The sequence below is a fragment of the Didymella exigua genome, assembly GCF_010094145.1.
Source record: "Didymella exigua CBS 183.55 unplaced genomic scaffold M421scaffold_25, whole genome shotgun sequence".
Lineage (NCBI taxonomy): Eukaryota > Fungi > Ascomycota > Dothideomycetes > Pleosporales > Didymellaceae > Didymella > Didymella exigua.
In genome coordinates, this window is record NW_022984799.1 from 162,607 (window position 1) to 181,447 (window position 18,841).

The 18,841-nt window shown below is 54.2% G+C and overlaps 6 protein-coding genes across 6 annotated transcripts; 3 read left to right on the forward strand and 3 right to left on the reverse strand.

The window, feature by feature from the left end:
* Positions 1-134: 134 nt before the first annotated feature.
* Positions 135-1,806, reverse strand: M421DRAFT_102793 (PH domain-containing protein; the record flags this gene model as incomplete). Its single annotated transcript, XM_033586827.1, has 4 exons — positions 135-1,343; positions 1,394-1,486; positions 1,536-1,661; positions 1,711-1,806. 4 exons carry the CDS (start codon positions 1,804-1,806, stop codon positions 135-137), a joined length of 1,524 nt encoding a protein of 507 aa, XP_033446176.1.
* A 957-nt stretch (positions 1,807-2,763) lies between these two features.
* M421DRAFT_227623 (uncharacterized protein) lies at positions 2,764-7,924 on the reverse strand. Its single transcript, XM_033588375.1, has 3 exons — positions 7,493-7,924; positions 7,120-7,444; positions 2,764-7,072 (listed from the first exon to the last, which is right to left on the reverse strand). Exons 1-3 carry the CDS (start codon positions 7,798-7,800, stop codon positions 2,993-2,995), a joined length of 4,713 nt encoding a protein of 1,570 aa, XP_033446177.1. The 5' UTR covers positions 7,801-7,924; the 3' UTR covers positions 2,764-2,992.
* A 988-nt stretch (positions 7,925-8,912) lies between these two features.
* Positions 8,913-9,486, forward strand: M421DRAFT_68851 (uncharacterized protein; the record flags this gene model as incomplete). Its single annotated transcript, XM_033596562.1, has 3 exons — positions 8,913-8,957; positions 9,016-9,164; positions 9,231-9,486. The coding sequence occupies 3 exons, from the start codon at positions 8,913-8,915 to the stop codon at positions 9,484-9,486; spliced, it is 450 nt and encodes a 149-aa protein (XP_033446178.1).
* A 434-nt stretch (positions 9,487-9,920) lies between these two features.
* M421DRAFT_94312 (uncharacterized protein) lies at positions 9,921-10,958 on the reverse strand (the record flags this gene model as incomplete). The annotated part of the gene is made up of 1 exon (XM_033598195.1): positions 9,921-10,958. One exon carries the CDS (start codon positions 10,956-10,958, stop codon positions 9,921-9,923), a length of 1,038 nt encoding a protein of 345 aa, XP_033446179.1.
* A 2,192-nt stretch (positions 10,959-13,150) lies between these two features.
* Positions 13,151-15,778, forward strand: M421DRAFT_68558 (heavy metal tolerance protein precursor; the record flags this gene model as incomplete). Its single annotated transcript, XM_033596534.1, has 1 exon — positions 13,151-15,778. The coding sequence occupies one exon, from the start codon at positions 13,151-13,153 to the stop codon at positions 15,776-15,778; it is 2,628 nt and encodes an 875-aa protein (XP_033446180.1).
* Positions 15,779-18,041: 2,263 nt separating this feature from the next.
* M421DRAFT_423216 (uncharacterized protein) lies at positions 18,042-18,673 on the forward strand. Its single transcript, XM_033593390.1, has one exon. It carries the CDS (start codon positions 18,180-18,182, stop codon positions 18,492-18,494), a length of 315 nt encoding a protein of 104 aa, XP_033446181.1. The 5' UTR covers positions 18,042-18,179; the 3' UTR covers positions 18,495-18,673.
* Positions 18,674-18,841: the final 168 nt, after the last annotated feature.

Sequence of the window (18,841 nt, forward strand, 5' to 3'; positions counted from 1 at the left end):
ACATCTCAACATCTCAACATCTCAACATCTCAACATCTCAACATCTCAACATCTCAACATCTCAACATCTCAACATCTCAACATCTCAACATCTCTATTACTGGTATTATCCCTCCGTCTCATCGACGCCGTGCCTAGTACTTGCCGGGCTCGCCAGGAACGCCGCTCGCAGGTGCGACAACAGCGCTGCCAGGCGCCACCGCACTGCCCGGCGCCACCGCACTGCCCGGCGCCACTCCACCCGCACTGACAGGCGCCGCGCTCCCAGGCACGCTTCCAGCGGTGCCTGTAGGCTCCTCCGCGAGGCCCTGAGTCTGCAGCGGCGCCGGACTCTTCTCGTCCGCGACAGGCACATGCGCGCCCTCGTTCAAACTACCATAGCCCGCGACCGGGCTAGTAGGGCTGACCGGGGGCACATCGCTGGTCACCTGTCCCGCAGCCTGGCTGATGACTTGCCACCACTGCTCCGCGGCCTGGGGCGTGTGCGCCTTGAATGCGGATTCGTGGTTCATGGAGAATGTGTTGCCCAGCTTGCCCTTTGACACGTCCTTGCCCTTGACGTTGAACTTTTGCCCGCTGACGGCGCCGATGGTGCAGTCTGGTAGGTACAGCGAGAACTCTGGCACGGGGTCTTTGGCGAAGTCGTCGTCGGTTTTGAATTCGTGTAGGAACTTGGAGGGCGTGACGACGTAGTAGTTTGTGTCGTACGAGCGCATGATCTTGCCCTTCTTCTCGAGGGAGCCGGAGATCAGAGGCTGCGTGGAGCGGTGGTTTTGATTGGCGAACTTGATGTCCTGCACTGTGCGCGCAGGAGACGCCGGGTCGATGAGGACCTGGTTGTTGCGCTGGATGAAGCCGTTCCACTCAAAGTCCAAGGGGATGCGCTGTGCGGTCCCGACGATGTCGCCGTAGGCCGTCTTTGCCTGCTCAGCCTGCGTGTTGACGACCTGCATGAACTGACCCATTCCGTGCTGGACCGTCTGGATGATGTGTGCCTCGAACTGCGCAAACGAGTTTTGCACACTGATGAGGTCCTGTCGGTTGTTGTTCTCCTCCTGCACCTGCTTGTTCAGGCGATGCACCACACCGCGCTGCAAGATGTATGGGTCGTCGGTGGCATTCATCTTACCGCCGTGCGACTCAAAGGTGGCCGTGTGCTGGCCGAGGAGCTCAATGTGCTTCTGTGTGCTGGCCCGCGTCTTGTCGACCTGTTTGCTGCCCTTGCCAGCGCCCTTGGAAAGCTCCTTGCTCTTGTTCTTGATCTCGGTGTGCAGGCGCTCGAAGATGGGCAGGATGACCGTCTTGAGCTGCTTCTCCGTCTCGTAGTGCTGGTTGGACATGCCCTGCGGTTCGATTAGAATGCGCTGATCGCTGCGCATGTGCTGCTGCTTACCTGTGTGTTGGACCTAATGTTCTCGAACATGCCTGCAATACCGCCCAGCGACTGGTCGAAGTGGTGTCCCTCTTTCAGCGGGTCCTTTACTGTCTATTTGGAGTCAGCATGCCGTAACAGTCGATCCTCCCATACCTCTTACCTTCAAAATCCTCTCGTACTCCTTTCCGTGCGCATGGTGTGTCTTCTCGGTCGCTGTGATGTAGTCCTCGAGGTTAGAGGTGGCATGCTTCCATGCCTGGAGGCGCTCAGCGAAGAGCTTTGTGACCTAAATCTGCGTCAGCTTTGCAGTCGAAAGGAGAAGGTTGGCTCCTGACCTCGGAAGTGTCCTCCCCAGGAATGGCCTCGGAGTCCGAGGTGTTGGTGAACGAGCGCGTAGGCATCTCGCTGGTAGCAGACTGTGGGACACTCATATTTGCAATGTATAGTGATTGTGTAGAAGTGTGAGAGTTGAAGTGATCTGGCGCAAAGAGGGGATGCGGTGTATTTAGGTAGGCTAGCTGTGTTGTGCCAGTTGCGGGGCTCGTTGGCAGGGGAGCGTAGGAGATGATTCCGCTTCGGTACTTCAAATGCGGAGAGTCAAAAATGTGCAGTCTCAAAGCAGCGTGCGTTAGGTCAATATATACAGACTGGAGGGCCTCACGCCAGTCTAGACCAGCAAGATCGCAAGAGATCCCCAGCAAGGTTGTCAGCCATCGTGAGCTCGAGTCCGACGTGGGAGGCGTCGATCATTCAGGGTTCAATCGCGCTAAGGTCCGGGTGATGTCATCGCCCAAACAATTTGTCGTGCATCCTGCATCGATCAGCCCGGTAGGGCTGCGACCAGCACACCAAACTCATGCAGATCAACATCTCAAATGTTACCTTTCCCTGCTGCGCCACGATCCCTTGAAGAGAATCATACTCAACTTGGCATTTCTTTCGAGCATCGAGGCTGATGCCGCGGAGATGTTCGTGGATCGCGAGGAGCGATGACGAACGAACGAATGGCCCATATTGCCTTGCCGGTACGAGAACGAAGCATGATCATACTTGGATATTATACGCCCTCCTCAAGAGCATCCCTCTTTTAATGCAGCGTGAAATACTATAGTGCTTGCTAAATGGCTGTGTTCCTGTAGTCTCTGTTGATCAACAGGTACCTGCGTGTGCCGACGCTACAGCTGTCAAGTTCGACAATGGGACCTCACTAGGAGATGATCCGAAAAGCCTGATTGGCATGGGGCAGACACTTGTGGCGTCTAAGTTTCATGAGCTGGACCCCAGATAGTATCCGAGCATCGCGGCCACATGAGCCGTGTTCTACACATTACCCATGCGTGACGAGCCAAGATCGCATCATTACACTTTGAGCAAGGGAGAAAGAAAGCTATCCAAAGCATGCATTCGTTTTCATATCCATATCGTGACTATCGTAAGATGCTAGAAAGCGTGGGTCAGAACTATACTAACAATATACGGGGAGCACCAACAGCGGTAAGAGTGTACTGTGGCGCCAAATCCAGAGCGCCGCCCTATCTGTTGAACCAATTTCCATCCGTTTCTCCCCTCAACCTCCCTGTTTCTCGTCTTTCCTACTCATGGTCGATCGTACAAGCCCTACTGCCTGAGCTGTTCAGCTGACACACTGACAGCGCCGACCTCGCCAACCATGTATCCCTCGGCATCCGCACCAACTGCAGCACCAGCAAAGCCAGCACAGCTCATCACAAGGGTCACGTCCTGGCTCGCGCCCTCAGCTCCAGGACCGGCGGTGAAGCGCTCTGTACGCGAGACCCAGCTAGTCTGCGGGGTCGCGGTGAAAACAGAGTTGCTACCGATTCTGAGCTGGACCGAGCATCCGCTCCGTGAGTCCGCTTGTCGTGTAAGTGCGGTCAGCTCGTACTGTGTGCCCGGGCATAGAGTCAAGGGCTGTGAAAGCGCTACTGTCTGCCCTGGGAATGCGGATCGGAATCGTGCAATGGTGCCGTTGTCTTGAGTGACTGATTCAATAGGAATAGTCGGGTTGAATTGGCTGACGAACCAGCCCTCAGTGCTGTTGTTGGGTTGGATATTGAAGGTGGGCGAGAGGACGAGGTTGCCAGTGTCCTTGCATGCAGCACCAATCTGTTCTTGGGTGGCAAGAGTGCCAGAACGACGGAAGCGGGACACGGGTGCAGCTGTAGCTTCGCTGAGGACATCCGAGCTGGCCGGGGCGGTAACATCAGACACGACGCTCGAGACAGCGCTCAGGATAGCTGAAACGACAGGTGCTACTTCAGAAGTGGTGGGTGCGGCATCGCTCGCTGTCAGACTCGAAACCGCTGATGCAAGGCTCTCTATAGCAGAGGGAAGTACGGAGGCATCTGTAGGCTCGGTGGCGCTGCCGTCCGTCGGGAAGGTCCCGTTCAAGCCTGTCGGAGCTGCCGCCTCTGCATCAGAGGTGATGCAAGTAGGAGCAATGATGGGGACAGTCTCAACAGTATAGGTAGTGATGATCACCTCCCTAGTGATAGTAGAAAACTCGGTCGGGCTTGGGCATGCTTCTGCCGTCGGTGCCGTGGGTCCTAAAGGCAGTGTAGAGTTGCCGGTGGGGAAAGGCGGCGGGGTGGCTGTGATGCTGCCAAAACCGCCAGTACCAGTTGTCAGAATTACACCAGAAGAGAGTGTCCGACTGAAACGACCAGTGCGGTCGCCGTCGCTGTTGGTGAATACTGGACCAGTCGAGTTCTGCATAGGCAGCGACAAGGTAGAGTTCAATGACGCTGGGGGGACCGTGATTGACGGGGGTGGCGCTGTAGTGGAGTTCAACGGCACAAAAGGTGTCTCAACAATAATCGTGATATTAGTAGTCGGTGAAGGGACGACGATCGTGATGTTGCTGGTCGATAGCGGTGGCAGAATGGTAGAGAGATTGCCCGTCGAGAAGGATGGCACGGTCGAGTAGTTGATCGAGACCAGCGACTCAGAAGTAATGTTCCCAGTGGGCGTTGGTAGCGGTGCCGTTGTGTTATCGAAGGGTCGAGTTGTCGGCGGGATTAAAGTTACGTCTCCGCTAGGAATCGAGAGCGTAATGTTCGTAGTGGCAGTGACGACCAGAGTAGGAGCAGTCTGAGGCACGGTAGGCAGAGGTGTAGTCTCAGAGATCTCGGACGTGGTCGATTCAATGCTTACAGGGAGAGTGAGGGTGGACGTAGTGTTCACTCCAATGGAACTGCTGCGAGAGAAGCTGCCGGTGCGATCCTTCTCGTCAGTGGTTATAGACGATGTCACATTCGCTGGAGCGGTAGGGGTAGGAGTGGGTACAGACTCCGAGACGAGGGTCGAGTTGATAATCGGAATCTCGACTGTTGATGTGAAGCCGGTCGACAGGGGTACAGTAAGCACCAAAGTAGTGTTGGTGCTGGGAGTCTCGATGGCGGTTGTCAGGTTCGATGAGGGTGTAGCGAATCCGCTCGAGGCTGTAGAATTCGAGGTGGCTGTGGCTGTAGAGCGGCTGAACGTACCAGTACGATCATCATCGCTGTTGGTGAACGGTGGCCCAGTCGAGGTGGAGTTGGCGGACGCTGGCGGGATTACACCAGATGCACCTGTGGAAATCGTGAAAGCTGTCTCCGATCCAGTCGAGAAGTTTCCGACACCGCCAGTTGAGAAGTTCCCGGTGGGTGTGGGGACGGGCAGGGTAAAGTTCGCGGTCTCGGTAATGACTAACGTGCTCTCAGGAGGAACGACACCAAAACCGCCAGTGCTATTCGCCGTAGCAGTGGCAATGATGCTTGTAAAGTTGCTAACGCCCGCAGCAGTCGTGATGATTTCAGTGACAACGGTTGGGGTGACAATGCCATTGCCACCTGTAGAGTTGAAAGTCGCAATGGAAGTTGCAGTAGAAAAAGACCCATTGCCTGAGAGCGTGGTGTTGCTGATCTCGACGATGAGTGTCTCGGACGAGACTGCAGTGACCGCCGTCGGTGTCTCGACGCCACTGGCGCCTGTCGACGTGATGGTGAGGATGGTACTTGACACAACAACCACAGCGCTAGTCTTTGGCCCGTAGGAGTTTTCGCTGTCCCATTCTCCCTCGTCAGTGGTGGCGCTGGACACAATCGAGCTCCCTGATGCAGAGACGGATGACGAAGGGGAGATGACTCCACCGCCGCCTGTGGAAGCGGCAGTGGCATTTGAACCGCTGAGAGTGAGCGTAGCAGCACCCGAGGACACGATTGTCTCTAAGATAGGGGTCTCGGTCGGGGTAACAACGCCATTACCTCCGGTGGACAGGAATGTAGAGTTCGCGCCGGAGATCGTCAATGTGGTGGCAGTGGAGGAAACAACAACCTCCTCACTGACAGAGCCGCTGATGCTAGCATTGAGCGAGGCAGATGCGCTTGGAGAGATGATACCTGCGCTTCCGGTGGAGAAGAAGGTCGAGAACTCCTCGCTGACGGTCACGTTACCCGAACCTCCAACCGAGGGTGCTGGTGTAGGAGTAACAATGCCGTCGGAGCCAGTCGACGCCTGCACGGCAGTGGAGAAGAAGGTGGTCAGACCCGCATCGCCACCAGTTGTAGAGGCAGGGACGAAGGTAGCGCCTCCTGCGCCGCCTCCGCCTCTGATGGTGGTAGTGCTATCGCCAGAGATGATTGTTGTGTACCCGTTACCGATAATTGTAGTCACAATAATTGCGGTTATCGTCGAGCCTTCGATCACCGTGGTAGCCGGCTGCTCGATCGTACGCGTGAGCGTGGCGGAGCAGGCCCAGGAAGTCTCGTAAACGGCCCACCAGTTTGCGGACGATGCGTAAATCTCGTACCAGCTGTAGTGGACGAATCCCTGAGCGTCGGTGGTGTTTGCTGAGACGTAAGTGCGCGAAACGCCACCTCCAGAGCTCTGAGTGACGAGGCCAGGAGTCTCGATGATAATTGGACCATTGGTGATGGTTGGGGTAATAGAGGAAGTGGTAGCATTGAGAGCAGCGCACTCATCGCCGTTGGCAAAAGTGCCGGTGTGAACAATCGCAACTGATCCTGGGGCCGGTGAAGTCTGCATCCCGCTGTTTTCCGCAGCTGTGAAAAGCTCGCAAGTACCACCGGTACTCGCATCGGTCGCGTTGGAGGGTGTGAACACGGCAGACTGACAGGCATCTTGTGCACCCTGGGAGTTGAGGAGGGAGCACTGCGCAGCACAAGAGGTTGCGTCAGTGACGGGAATGGGCCTGCCGACCCGATCTTGGCTGATGAGCTCGGTGTTGCAGTATACAGAGTAGCCGAGACGAAGTCCACCAACAACTTGATCGATGTCCTTGTTCACATCATCTTCGTCGCAAGAAAAGGGAATCGCGGTAACGACAGCGCCCTCAGAAGCGGTAGCGGTCGAGTTTCCAGCCTCGACTGACGTAGGAGCGATGGGTACGGTGGTGATAGCTGGCGCGCTTAATGATTCCTCTGCACTGCTGACGGATGACGAGCTGGAGTCTTCAGGAGCGCTTGAGCTGCTGGCTGCATCTGCGCTGGATTCTGCGGCCGCGCTTGAGCTGGAGTCTGCATCGGCGCGAGAGCTGACGGAGCCCGTGCTGGACGTCGCAGAGGTAGCATCGCCAGAAGCCTCAGCGGTAGCAGATTCGCGAACAGTGGCAGTCGAGGTGTAGGTCCTGGTCTCAGTCTGTCGAATGATGTTGAGAACTCGGACACCGACGGTGGTAGTCTTTTGTGTGTCAGCATCGTCCGATCGTTGCCCTTTTGGAATCTTACCACAGCAGGAACAGTGAAGGTATCGGTCACGGTAGATGTGGGCTGCACCTGCTTGCACGAGCAAGCCGTTGCCAGCCCCCGTTCAGCGGCCAGTCTGGCGGCTCCTTTCTTAGTAGCCTCGGCGGTCGAAGCTGGTGCTCCGCTAGCAATCACGGATTCGACGATGGACGAGGCAATGGACTCAATCTGAGCAGCAGCGGCAACCATGCGGCGGCGGACGGATGCCGAAGCAGTTATTGTCGTGGATTCGACGACAGTTGTGGTCAAAACAGTGCGCTGGGTTGTTGTCTGTGTAGTGGTCTCGGATGCGCTAGTCGTGACCGTGCTGCGCAGTTATCAGTTGTGCTTTTAGATCTTCAAAGATCATACTTACACTGTAGGCGTGAACTCAGTGGTCACGGTCGTTGCGTCAAGGTTGAGCCAGTCATTGCAGAAGCCCTGCACGTCGTTGTTCGGGGCGTGGTCGAGAAGGGCTGCGAACTGGTCATTGGGGCAGTCCAAGATCAGATCCTGTCTCTTTCCAAAAAGACTCCTCCAAGTCCACGCGCCCTGAGCCTCGTCGGCGGCGACATTCTTCACTTCGATATGCTCCTCGGTCGTACGATGCAGAACCGAGCCTTCGGTGATCGCAGAAAAGGAGAGGATGGCGGCGGAAGCCAGTACTGAGCGAGTGAAGAACATGATCGAGCACTCAAGTGAGTGAGAGTTGCTCTGACCAGATGTTCAAGTGGTTCCGAGAAAGGTTCGGTGGGTTACAAGCCAAAACCTACCGCCATGTGCACTTATAAGAGAGGATGGTGGAGCTTCAACCCGTTAGCCGGGCTTCCAGCCCTCCAAGATTGCCTCCATATCGAGAATGTGCCTTGCAGGGAGCTTGCAGGGAGCATTGGAGTACTGATCCGGATCAGAGTTTGCAGGCTGGATCAGTTTCACGTGAAGCATGACGGGCTGTGGTGACCTTGCGTGGAACGTCTCGTTGAGCCAACATTCTCAACGGGAAGCGAAGCTGGTGGCTTGCCCCCATTGACGATGGCTTTGTCAGGCTTGGCAGAAACCATGCTCTTCATGGGGGATCGGAATGGAAGGGAGGCCGCCAAGCCGTGACTTCGAGCGCGTTGATGCATTTCGCGCCCCACCATCAACCAGATCCAGAGCCCTCGAGAACATGTGAAGGGATAGAACGCATTTCAAGTACCGGCAACGCGTCCGGGTGTTGCACGGTAGTCAGAACAAGAGACAGAAGAGATGACGAGAGGACCGGCGCAACGGAAGAAGTATTGGTGTCATATGCTGGAGAGACGAGTGATAGATTTGAGGAAAGTAGTCAACCAGGTACAGGGTGGTGAGTGCAGACTTGATTAACAGTGGTCACAATTGGCGATGGCGATAAACTGCTATGGTAAGGCTGCCCGGTGTTGGCTGGAATGAGAGTGGTGCAAGACCAAGGTGAGCGATATGTTGCAGATGTCGAAGCCTCCAAGAGAGGGGCGAGGAGTTGTCAAAGTGTCAGGCGTCAGGAACGGATGGCGGTGCGGCTCCAACCAGCAGTCACGCTTTCTCGCCAAGAAGGTCGGAGGTTTCCAGCGCCGATCAGCACAGGAAAGCAGCCATCGTCACAGCAGCCGGCCAGCCTCTCCTCTCTGTGCCATTGAGCGCTGGGGCATGCCTCTCATGGACGCGCGCGCATTCACTCCAGCCATATACCAGTGAGACACCGCGACACCCGCATCGCTGGCATCTTCCCCGCTTCTTACCACAATTCTCTGATATCACGACTTTCACACTCGCATTCCATGGGTATCTGCGCATCGTGCCTGGGTGGGCGCGCCGACGAAGACGTGCGTGGCACCGTCGACCGTATACGTGCGCTGTCTCTGTGCTAATCCGCCCTTGCAGCAGTCGGACGCATCGCAGCTCCTCGGTGACAGCTACCAGCCGCAGTACGGCACGCTCGAGTCGCGCCCGCAACACACTCCGCAGCCCGATCCAGCAGAGCTCCTCCGCGAGCGAGAGGCGCTCGAGCAGATCTGTGCCGAAACGTCCAGGTGAGTGCCGCCCCCCGCTGCCCTGGTGCTCTTTCAGAGTCAAGCCGTGTCGCTGATCCCTTGCAGCCAGCTCATCACCGTGATACAACCAACGGCGCAACCCGACTCGGACCTGCCCCCGGTCTCAGAGACGACCGACTATGCCCAGCACTTCGGCAAACGCTTCCCCTCGCTACGCGGCTCGAAGAAGGATTCCGCTGCGACTGCTGACGCTGACCTGGACGAGGCCGCATGGCTCGACAGCGTTCTCGGTGGGGATGAGGACGGCGAGGAGCCAGTCAAGGCCGTCCAGGGAGGCCTCACACGCCAGTTTGGCAAGTAAGCCCAGGGAGGCAAACGTTGCGCCGCTAGGCTGAGGCTTGTTGCGGCCTTTCATTGCTTGTCTTATTCCTTTTTGGATACCCATAATGCCTTTTCCACTACTACTTCCCTTTGTCGAAGCATCGCAAGGACCGGAGTCGGTCGCACCACCAGGTATAATACTACATCGATAACTTTGTCTGATCGTCTGTCGTACCAACTAGGTAGTGCACATTGCTTCACTCCGAGGAAATATAGACACTCCATTATCTCTTTTAGGGCATAGCTTTATGAGGCACGAGGACCGTTGAGCCGCGCAGTACACTAGTGCCGCAACACAACGCCAGCTAAAACCCGGAAGATCGAGGCACATATTTCTGGGTCTTCTATACAAAACACCCACCGGTCATCTTCGCCTTGACTGGGCCTCCAGTACCCCTTGTCTTCACCTCACTCTCACTCATTACTGCTCCTATCCCCTGTCGATTTTCCGAGCCCCATCTTCTCCCTGACCTTGACTTGGATGTTCTGCTGGATTTCCTCGGCGGTCGGTCTTGGTTTAAACCTCCGCTTCACAACCTCCGGAATCTTGATGACCGGGTCGGAGACCACAGGCTCGTGACGGCTCAGCAGATGAGCCTTATACGGGCTCTGGGAGGTGTTGACACCATGATGTGCTAGGAGCTCGTCTGTGGTCATCTGGCTGAAAGCCTTCAGAGGTACCTTGAAGCCTCTGCGGTCGGTGGCCTTGAGGAATGAAGAAGGTACATCAGAAGAACCATCGGTCCTTGAGGCAAGCCCTGTCCGTCGCCGCTTGCTGGCAGTAGGCGACGCAGGATCTGGGGCAAATTCATCGTCGGACGACTCGTATGATGGCGTTGTTGCCCTCGCCTTGGGTATCGCCTTTACTTTGGGCTTCGGCGCAGGCTTTGCCATGCGCTTCGTCCCCTTCAAGCCCTTCACCTCCACCTTCCCGTTCAGTATGACTTTCTCCTTGCCAACGCTCTCTGTCTCTTCTTGCCTCGTCTCCTTGCCCTCGTCCTTCTTCTCCACACTCTTCACCGCTGACACCGGCTTCCTCCGCACCACATTGCCTCCAGTCCCCGGCGTCGCGGCCCGCGGCGTCATCGTATTCCCATGCGCCAAGCTCCTGTCTGCTGCCTCCCTCTTGTCGCGGCACGGCTTGCACACCTGGAACGTGCACCCCGGGCACCGCAACATCGTCTCGAGGTTGCGCTGGTCACATTCGGAACACTTGGCCGTGTGCACAGTGATCGAAGTGAAGCAAGCCGGCGAGGACGAGCAGGGTGGTAAGCTGCTCCCAGGCGTGCGCGGGATCGAGGCGATGCGCCGGTGGCCGCCGGGCGTGGACGGCATAGGTGTGCGTCGCTGCACGCGCACCGTACTGCCTGAGGTGTGAAGTACGCCAGGTGTGCCTGGTGGTTCGAGGGCGTTGGGACTTTGCTCTCGTGTTGGGGTGGTCGAGCGCGACATGGTTGGGGTCTTTGCTGATGCGTCAGGTGGCGAGGGTGGGATTGAGAGAGATTTGAACGTGCTGAGTCGATTTTATATGCCTTGGTGGGAACTGAGGTTGAAGTGAAGGGGAATATCGTTACTGTCGTGCTGGCAGGTGTGGGGATATGCAAACGCTTGAGAGTGAAGTATGATTGAGCAGTGCCGTGAGTATCAGAGATCTCTGCACTGTAGTTGTCATCCACAATGATGATAAGCTTGCTACAGGATCCTTCATGATCCTGTAGATGATATGTGAGCCTTCAGGAAACTTCAATGGTTGCTGCTCACATGACCCGTGCCTCTTCCACGTCGAGTTATGCTTCGTGAATGTCCGTTGAGGATATACTGTCCGCAAGCACGACGAACGAGCGACGTCCGGCACTGTTGTTCTTGGTTCTACGCTCGTCTGCCATTGTAGCCACAGATTTCATGAAAGTGCGAACTCGATGCGATTATTTGGGTATATTGTTGCCGTCAAGATTTGCCGCTGCCCGTCAAGATCTCAATGTACATGGTAGGCTGCCCTATGTGTGTTTGTAGATATCAGGCTGACGAGATACACGACTCCTGCCTGCCAAAGTACCGCTGCTATTCTGCGCGATTCTACACGACTCCCATCTGCGAAAGCTCTTGGACGACCTGGTTCTCAACACGACTCTCGAAACTGTATATCTGCCAGTAACAACCTACCTGTGCAGCACCTTCGTATGAAATACGAGAGAAGCACGAGAGAAGCACAACGACTCACCGTAGATAACGAGGCTGGACAGCTCCTTCGAGTGCGATCCGCCGAACAGTCTGCCCGGTGTTGGTTGTCTTACCAGTCACACGGCAGGCGCCCTCCAGGTCAGTCCCTATCTCATGATCATTTCTGCTTCCTTCCAAGCCTGTGCCACGTGGGTAGGCAGCACTCATCTCTTTCCACTCTCCTGCACTACGCCCGCTACATTTCGCGTTTCGTCTGCAAGGCCCGACAACACAAATCGCCCTTCTTTCTCGTCTGTCTCGAATGCCGAAGCCTGGAACAGGTGGTCGTACGGCAATACAGGCAGCAGAGATGACTAACCGATCCAGCATGGAAGCTCTTCAAGGTGAGAAATTGATTGACCGCCCAAGAGCAAGCACACAACGGTAACACTTTAGATTGGTCGGCAGCTAGGGTAAGTATGTAGAGGCGTACGATCGGACAATCTCCAGACAAGACAGCACGACGACTCATCCTCCACCGGTATTTTACCTGCGATAAATTACGTATACTGCTGTCTTACCTCACCTTCGCCGTTGTCGATCGACTGCCGCCTGAGACCCCATGCATGAGGGGAGGGGTCATCTCGAAGGCCTCTCGACCATTGTCTGTATCCAGCAAGTACGTGACGCCAAAATCACGAGGACTCGAGAAATTGATGAAGAAGGTAGGCAGCCCAGCACCTTTATGTTAGGGGATTGACGACGTCGCGCGAGCGAGATGAGACGCGGCGGTGAGGCCCCGCAAGGCTGCAGCACTAGCTACGCGGGTACCTATGCACCCTTCCTTCAGCTAGCGATGGTTTGCAGGCTCTGCGGCGGAGAAAGGCGCCGGTAGTAGCGTCTCCTCATCGAGGTGCTCGCTGCCCCGTTCACCGCAGTTATCGTTGGTTCCTCTTGTTTGAACAAAACACTCAATCAAAAACGCTTCTGCAAGCCGACTTCCTTTGTGCTGAGTGCCACGATTAGGCAACAACGCCATTGCGTCGTCGCAAGCCTTGTGTCATCCAGCTTTCCTTACTACTTGAGACAAGGGCATCTCAGTCGGTGCGTGCATCTTGTTGATCGAGCTCGTCGCATCTGGTTGCATTGATCGACTTCACGAACGAAGCGAAAAGCTGTGGCGGTGCTCAGCCCTGCATCAACAGAACCCGGAACAGTCATCCCCATTTTCATCGCGAACGCCGCGCCTCAGGCACCCATCATCGCTGGAACGTCATCTCGCATTTAGTTGAACTTTGACGCGGGCCTGGACTTGCCAACATATCGTCGGCACCTCCCTTCCCTGCAGTTCACAGCTCAAGGTCGTAGAGACTCGACATCTGCCCTTTCGTTCAGCAACAGCGGTCCCACCCATTATATATTCGGGACTTTGAAGTCTTCACACTCTTTTCATCAACCGCGAAATCCATCTCAGGACGATCGTCATGGAGTCTTCAGCACCTGCATCGCTGTATCCGGCGATGGCGTTACTCCACTACATGCACGCTCCCACGGTTGGGTTCTTCTTCCTGGGAGCAACAGCGTTCAGCTTGTGCATACTGCAGAAACCGATACCTGTTTCGCATAAACGAAGAAGAGGCGTCTTCGCCATCACGACTTTCATTTTCATCTCGTACGTTACTGAAGTGCTTTACTACTTCAGCCGGTCACTCGCAGATGCACAATATACACCCCCAGAACCGGCAGCGATCAGGTGTCTGGGATCAATACTTGTCTGGGGTCCTCTGTCATACTCTATATGGACCTCGAAATCTCTTAGATGGCATCCTTACTTCGGCGCGTTCGTCCTCCAGTTTGCATTCGAAACAACAGTATGCTTGATGAGCGCCACCTCAATTCCCCAGAAAGACTGGCCCAATAACGCGTCATTCGTACTCGATTGCATCAGAACTATTGTATCTTTAATCATCCTGGTGGACAGCTTTGCGATCACGGTTACCAAGCATGCGGAGAAGAGCACGGATGAGGAGAGCCAATCGCTACTACCAAAACCTGGCAATGGCGCCGCGAATCAGAATGGAAACGCAGATTATGGTAGCATTGAGCAGACAGCTTCCGACGATGAAGAGGAATCGCCAAAAGACAAAGACAAAGAACTTAAAGAGCAACAGGCAAAGCGCCTGGAGGAAGAGGGAGGCTGGTATGGTTATCTCAAGTCGTTTGCAGTGTTCTTACCATACCTGTTTCCCCGCGATGACTGGATGGTCATGGGTGCTCTCGGAGTCCGCTTAGTCCACATGCTCGCCGAGCGCGCCCTCAATCTGCTTACCCCTCGGCAACTTGGTATCATCACCAACAAGCTCAGCAAGAACACAGGCGTAATGCCCTGGAAAGACGTTGGCCTTTGGGTCCTGTTTCAGTGGATCGGCAGTTATGCAGGTCTCGGCTTCATCGATGGCATCGCTAGCATGGTCATCTCAAATTCAGCGTATCGAAGGATCACACTCCTGGCATACGAGCATGTGCTCAGCCTCTCCATGGACTTCCATACATCGAAGGACTCTGGCGAGGTTCTCAAAGCCGTCGAACAAGCATCATCTCTCAACTCGCTCGTGGAGATGGTGCTCTTTGACATCTCACCCATTCTATTGGACTTGGTCGTGGCTATGTGGTATGTCACACACCTGTTTGATGCCTATATGGCATTCATCATCCTTTTCATGGGCTTTGCATACACTTGCATTGGCTGGTACTTCACAACGATCTCGCAACCAAAGCGCAGAGACTACGTTGAGAAGCAGCGCACCGAAAGTTCGACGGTCAACGAAACTGTGCACAACTGGCAGACAGTCGCGTACTTTAACCGCCTGACCTACGAGCACCAACGGTATGCATCAAACATTATGAACACAATCAGTGCGCAATACGCGTACTATTTCCGATCAATGGGTGGCCATGCAGCGCAGGATATGCTTACTACATTCGGCTTCGCCGCTTGCTGCGTCTTCGGCATGACGCAGATTGTTACTGGACGCAAGCAAGTTGGTGATCTCGTCACGCTGATCATGTATTGGCATACTATGACAAGCCCATTGTATGTATTGTCGTACAGTTACAGGCACATCTCCAGCTCTCTCATTGATGCAGAGCGATTACTCCAGATGCTGAAGTCGAAGCCCTCTGTAGCCGACAAAGAAGGGGCAAGAGACTTGGTCGTCGACACCGGCGTAGTCGAGTTTAAAGATGTAGAGTTCGCATACGATGAGCGAAAGCCCATCATTCAAGGCGTAGACCTGAAAGCTGAGGGTGGTCAGACCATCGCTTTCGTTGGAGAAACAGGTGGCGGTAAGTCCACCATGCTCAAGCTACTCTTCCGCTTCTACGATGTTACGGGTGGCTCGATTCAGATCGATGGTCAGGATCTACGCTCAGTCACCCAGTCCAGTCTCCGTGACGCACTCGGTCTTGTCCCACAAGATCCAGTCTTGTTTAACCAGACAATTCGCCAGAACGTCCTCTATGCACGCCTCGAAGCGACGGATGCCGAAATCGAAGACGCATGCCGCGCAGCCGCTATTCATGATGACATCGTCGGCTTTCCGGACGGATATAACTCCAAGGTTGGCGAACGCGGAGTGCGTCTCTCAGGCGGACAGCTCCAACGCATTGCCATCGCACGTGTTCTGCTCAAAAACCCTAAGATCGTACTCCTCGACGAGGCTACGTCAGCCATCGATTCAGGCATCGAAGCACTTATCCAGAAAGCCTTTCGTAAGCTGAGCAAGGGACGCACCACATTCGTGATTGCACACAGACTTTCCACTATCGTCGAGGCGGATCAGATTCTGGTCATCGAGAAGGGAGCGATTATCGAACGAGGAAGTCACCAGGACTTGCTGGAGAAGGGCGGGAAGTACAATGAACTTTGGACTAAGCAGACTGCGGGGCATTTGTCCAATATGGGCAGTAAGGTGCCGAGCAAGGCGAACTCTACAAATGGTGAGGTTGACGCAAGTACGCCCTTGATTAATATCACGCCTGCTGCGGAGGATGAGGCGACTGCAACGGGGAGGAGTGAAGAGGCCAAGGATGGGGTGGAGAGACGAAAGTGAGTTTCCACGATGGTTGGGATATTACGTGCTGAACGAGGAAGATGGTTGATTTCTCCTGCGTCGAGAAATTTCAGTCGACTCTGTTAGACGAGGAAGCGTTTCACAGCTTGGAACAGTATTCCGAAAACTCGATAGATCATGACTCGGCATTTGATACGTTGGCACAAATTGTTGTAGCCGGCTGCAGAGTAAGGGGGGTGGCTTTGATAGTACCTAAGCCCGTCTGTATTTGACCCGCGTTCTTCGAGCCACTGGTGCATCATCGATCCCTAACCACATGTACAGGCTTCCTCCGTCTCGTTCTGTCCAGATCTGCTCAATGCGAGGGTACTGGTTGCCGCCAAGCTGTGCTTTGTGCTGCGTCAGGAAGTACCCAATTGCGATGCCGTTTGGAGAGCCTGTAAGAACAATCAGAAACACAGTCTAGGGAGGAGTTCTATTAGGTCTCGACTACTTACCAAGCACGGCCACACCTTCTTCGGTGTCCGTCAGAAACGTCAACCCTGGCCACCTGGGTACCTTGCTCGCGCCGTGGGAACCTCATAGGTTTTCAGCGCCTCAGCAATAAGCTCTTTGGTAATTCCGTTTGTGATGTCGTTGACGAGGAAGAAATTGATGTGGCCAAGACCTTCACCTTCAGGGTGCACACGGCGCCAGATTCTCAAGGCCATGCCCGACATCTGCCTGAGTACTGGAAGCTCATCAACAGCTGGCTTGATAACACCATGCTTTTACGTAATCTCTCCAGATGAGAGTGCTTTTTCGAAAACTATGTTTGGTTCATCACCTGCTGCTAGCATTGAAGGTGGCTGAGACTTGGCAGATACTCGCCCTGCATCAGGCGCCAAGTGTTTTTGGTGACGGTGAAAGGTTGTGGTAAGACTGATACTCTTCGTCCCGCTATCAGTAATGGTATGAGGGCGATGATGGCTGGATTTAGCAGCCACACCTTGATAGAATATAGTCTAGTTGAACTGGATGGTGATCGAATATGATCTGGCTGTCTCTGCGATAGGAATGATACAGCTATCAAGCTTGTGGCACCCACTTTGGCGCTGAATCTGCCGCATTTCGAAGTGAACAATTTTGCTGCTCGTTTGGTGGATCAAGTTCTTCACTCAAGTCAAGGTCTCCCGCAGAGCGTGTGCTTTCATGGCCCTGACCCACAGCCGGATCCGTCCAGCTTTCGAAAAATTGCATTTTCAACGTGTCGAAGATCTGGAAAGACACAGATATGATCTGCATATTCTAGGACTTACCCGTTATCATTAGCACGCCGCTCGCTGTATGGAGAACCTATCTCAGTTACTCTGGAACAGTCAGTCGTCCGCATCAATTCTTGCCAATGATTTCAGCGCCGCCAAGTAATGGTCTGTAAACTTCAGGAATATGCGAACTATTATGGCGAGCTTTCATAGATGGGATTATATCAAAGCCGACGATTTCGTATTTGATGAATATGCAAAGGCATTGTGCGGTGCGGGACGCTTTGATAATCAATTGTCGCAACAATGCATCGAAGCACCAATATATGTGGACAAAGAACCCGAGTTGTTTGTTGTTGTCTTTTTGCTCACTCAACTCGAGGAACCATATTGGCTTGCAGTGTTACATCGTGCAAATTCACACATCATGGTCCCTAGCCTTACAACGAGCAATCTGCTCTTCACGGCACCTCTACAGCATTCCAATTCGTACAAGAATGGTCAACACACCCAGCGAGAGTTAAAAAGACAGACCGCCTTCAAAAAATCTAGCGAGAGGTACTAGAGGTACATCTACCTGACCTGCCTCCTCGTCTTGAATTCGTTGAGATTCGTGAAATGGATCCAGGATTGATCCCTTTTCTCTCAAATCGAGATCGGTAGCTTCTCACTCAGCAGCGATTGAACCAAGGGATTGAGAGACTCCAAGACATGCAGGCTGCCAGCGGCCAAGTACACATATGACCTGCAATACGGTGAGAAGCTTTTGAGTATACTTGCAGACAGAGATATTAGAGATAAGCGGGATGGACTTTTGCGGAGACATGGGCCCGTTGATTAGTGGGTCAACAGCTTTGCATTGCCTGGATGTGAGAGTCGTGGCAGATTATGATCGATCATCCTGATGAAGGAGCAATGTTTGAGAAGAGAATTCCGAAGGAGTCTGTTGCTCTGGTTAGAAAAAGACATTGTTGCAATGCTATGCGTATTAGCCGAAGTGCCGTGAGGTCTGCCAGCTTTGTTATTGCGCCAAACATGTGACGTCATTTTGTGACGAGCTTTTGGTCTCTCCAATTCAAGCTCAGCTGTTGGCACAGCTTCTTCTACCATTAACACGACGTTGATAACATTCATACAAACATAGTCAATTTCCTCTCAAACAATCGCCAAATCCTCAAACCTTACATACCAACATAATGGCACCCCGCGCTTTCATCTCTGCCCTCCGCCCCATCACCTCCTCCTTCTCCCCCATCACACGCCGCGCGCTTTCCACGACACCGCGCATGGCAATTAAAGAGGACGGCAACCGTACAGCCGGGGAGCTTGAGCAGAAGAAGCAGGAGCAGCTGAAGGAACAAAAGGAGGGCAAGGGCCGATGGCGCGAGGACCTCGCCAGCTCAGGCGAGAGCAACATTGCCGCCGATAAGCAGAATGTCACCGATCACGACAGCCACATCAAGGACTTGCAGCAGGAAGGCAAACAGAAGAGCGAGAAGGGCGAGTTGTAGATCAAAAGCCTCTAATGCGAAGGGAAAGGGTTGTGAAGACCCTGTATGGTGGATGAATCAGCATATATGAATCTCTCAGCGCGGCATCGATATCCAATCCGATCAAATAGCCTTTCAAAAATGTCGAAAATGGATCTGGCACCCTCCCAGTGTTCCCAGTCGGGACAACATTCTCCCTTCTTGGTCGATCCTGCAGGCTACGTGCAGCCGAATCCTCGGCCTCGGTACATTCTCGTGTTGGTGATCTGCGACAGGAGTGACCTGCATACCGTCGAACTTTACAAAAGGCACCCACAATCATTTTGACAGCTAGTGCCGCTCACAGCATTCGACCCAGCTTGAACGCT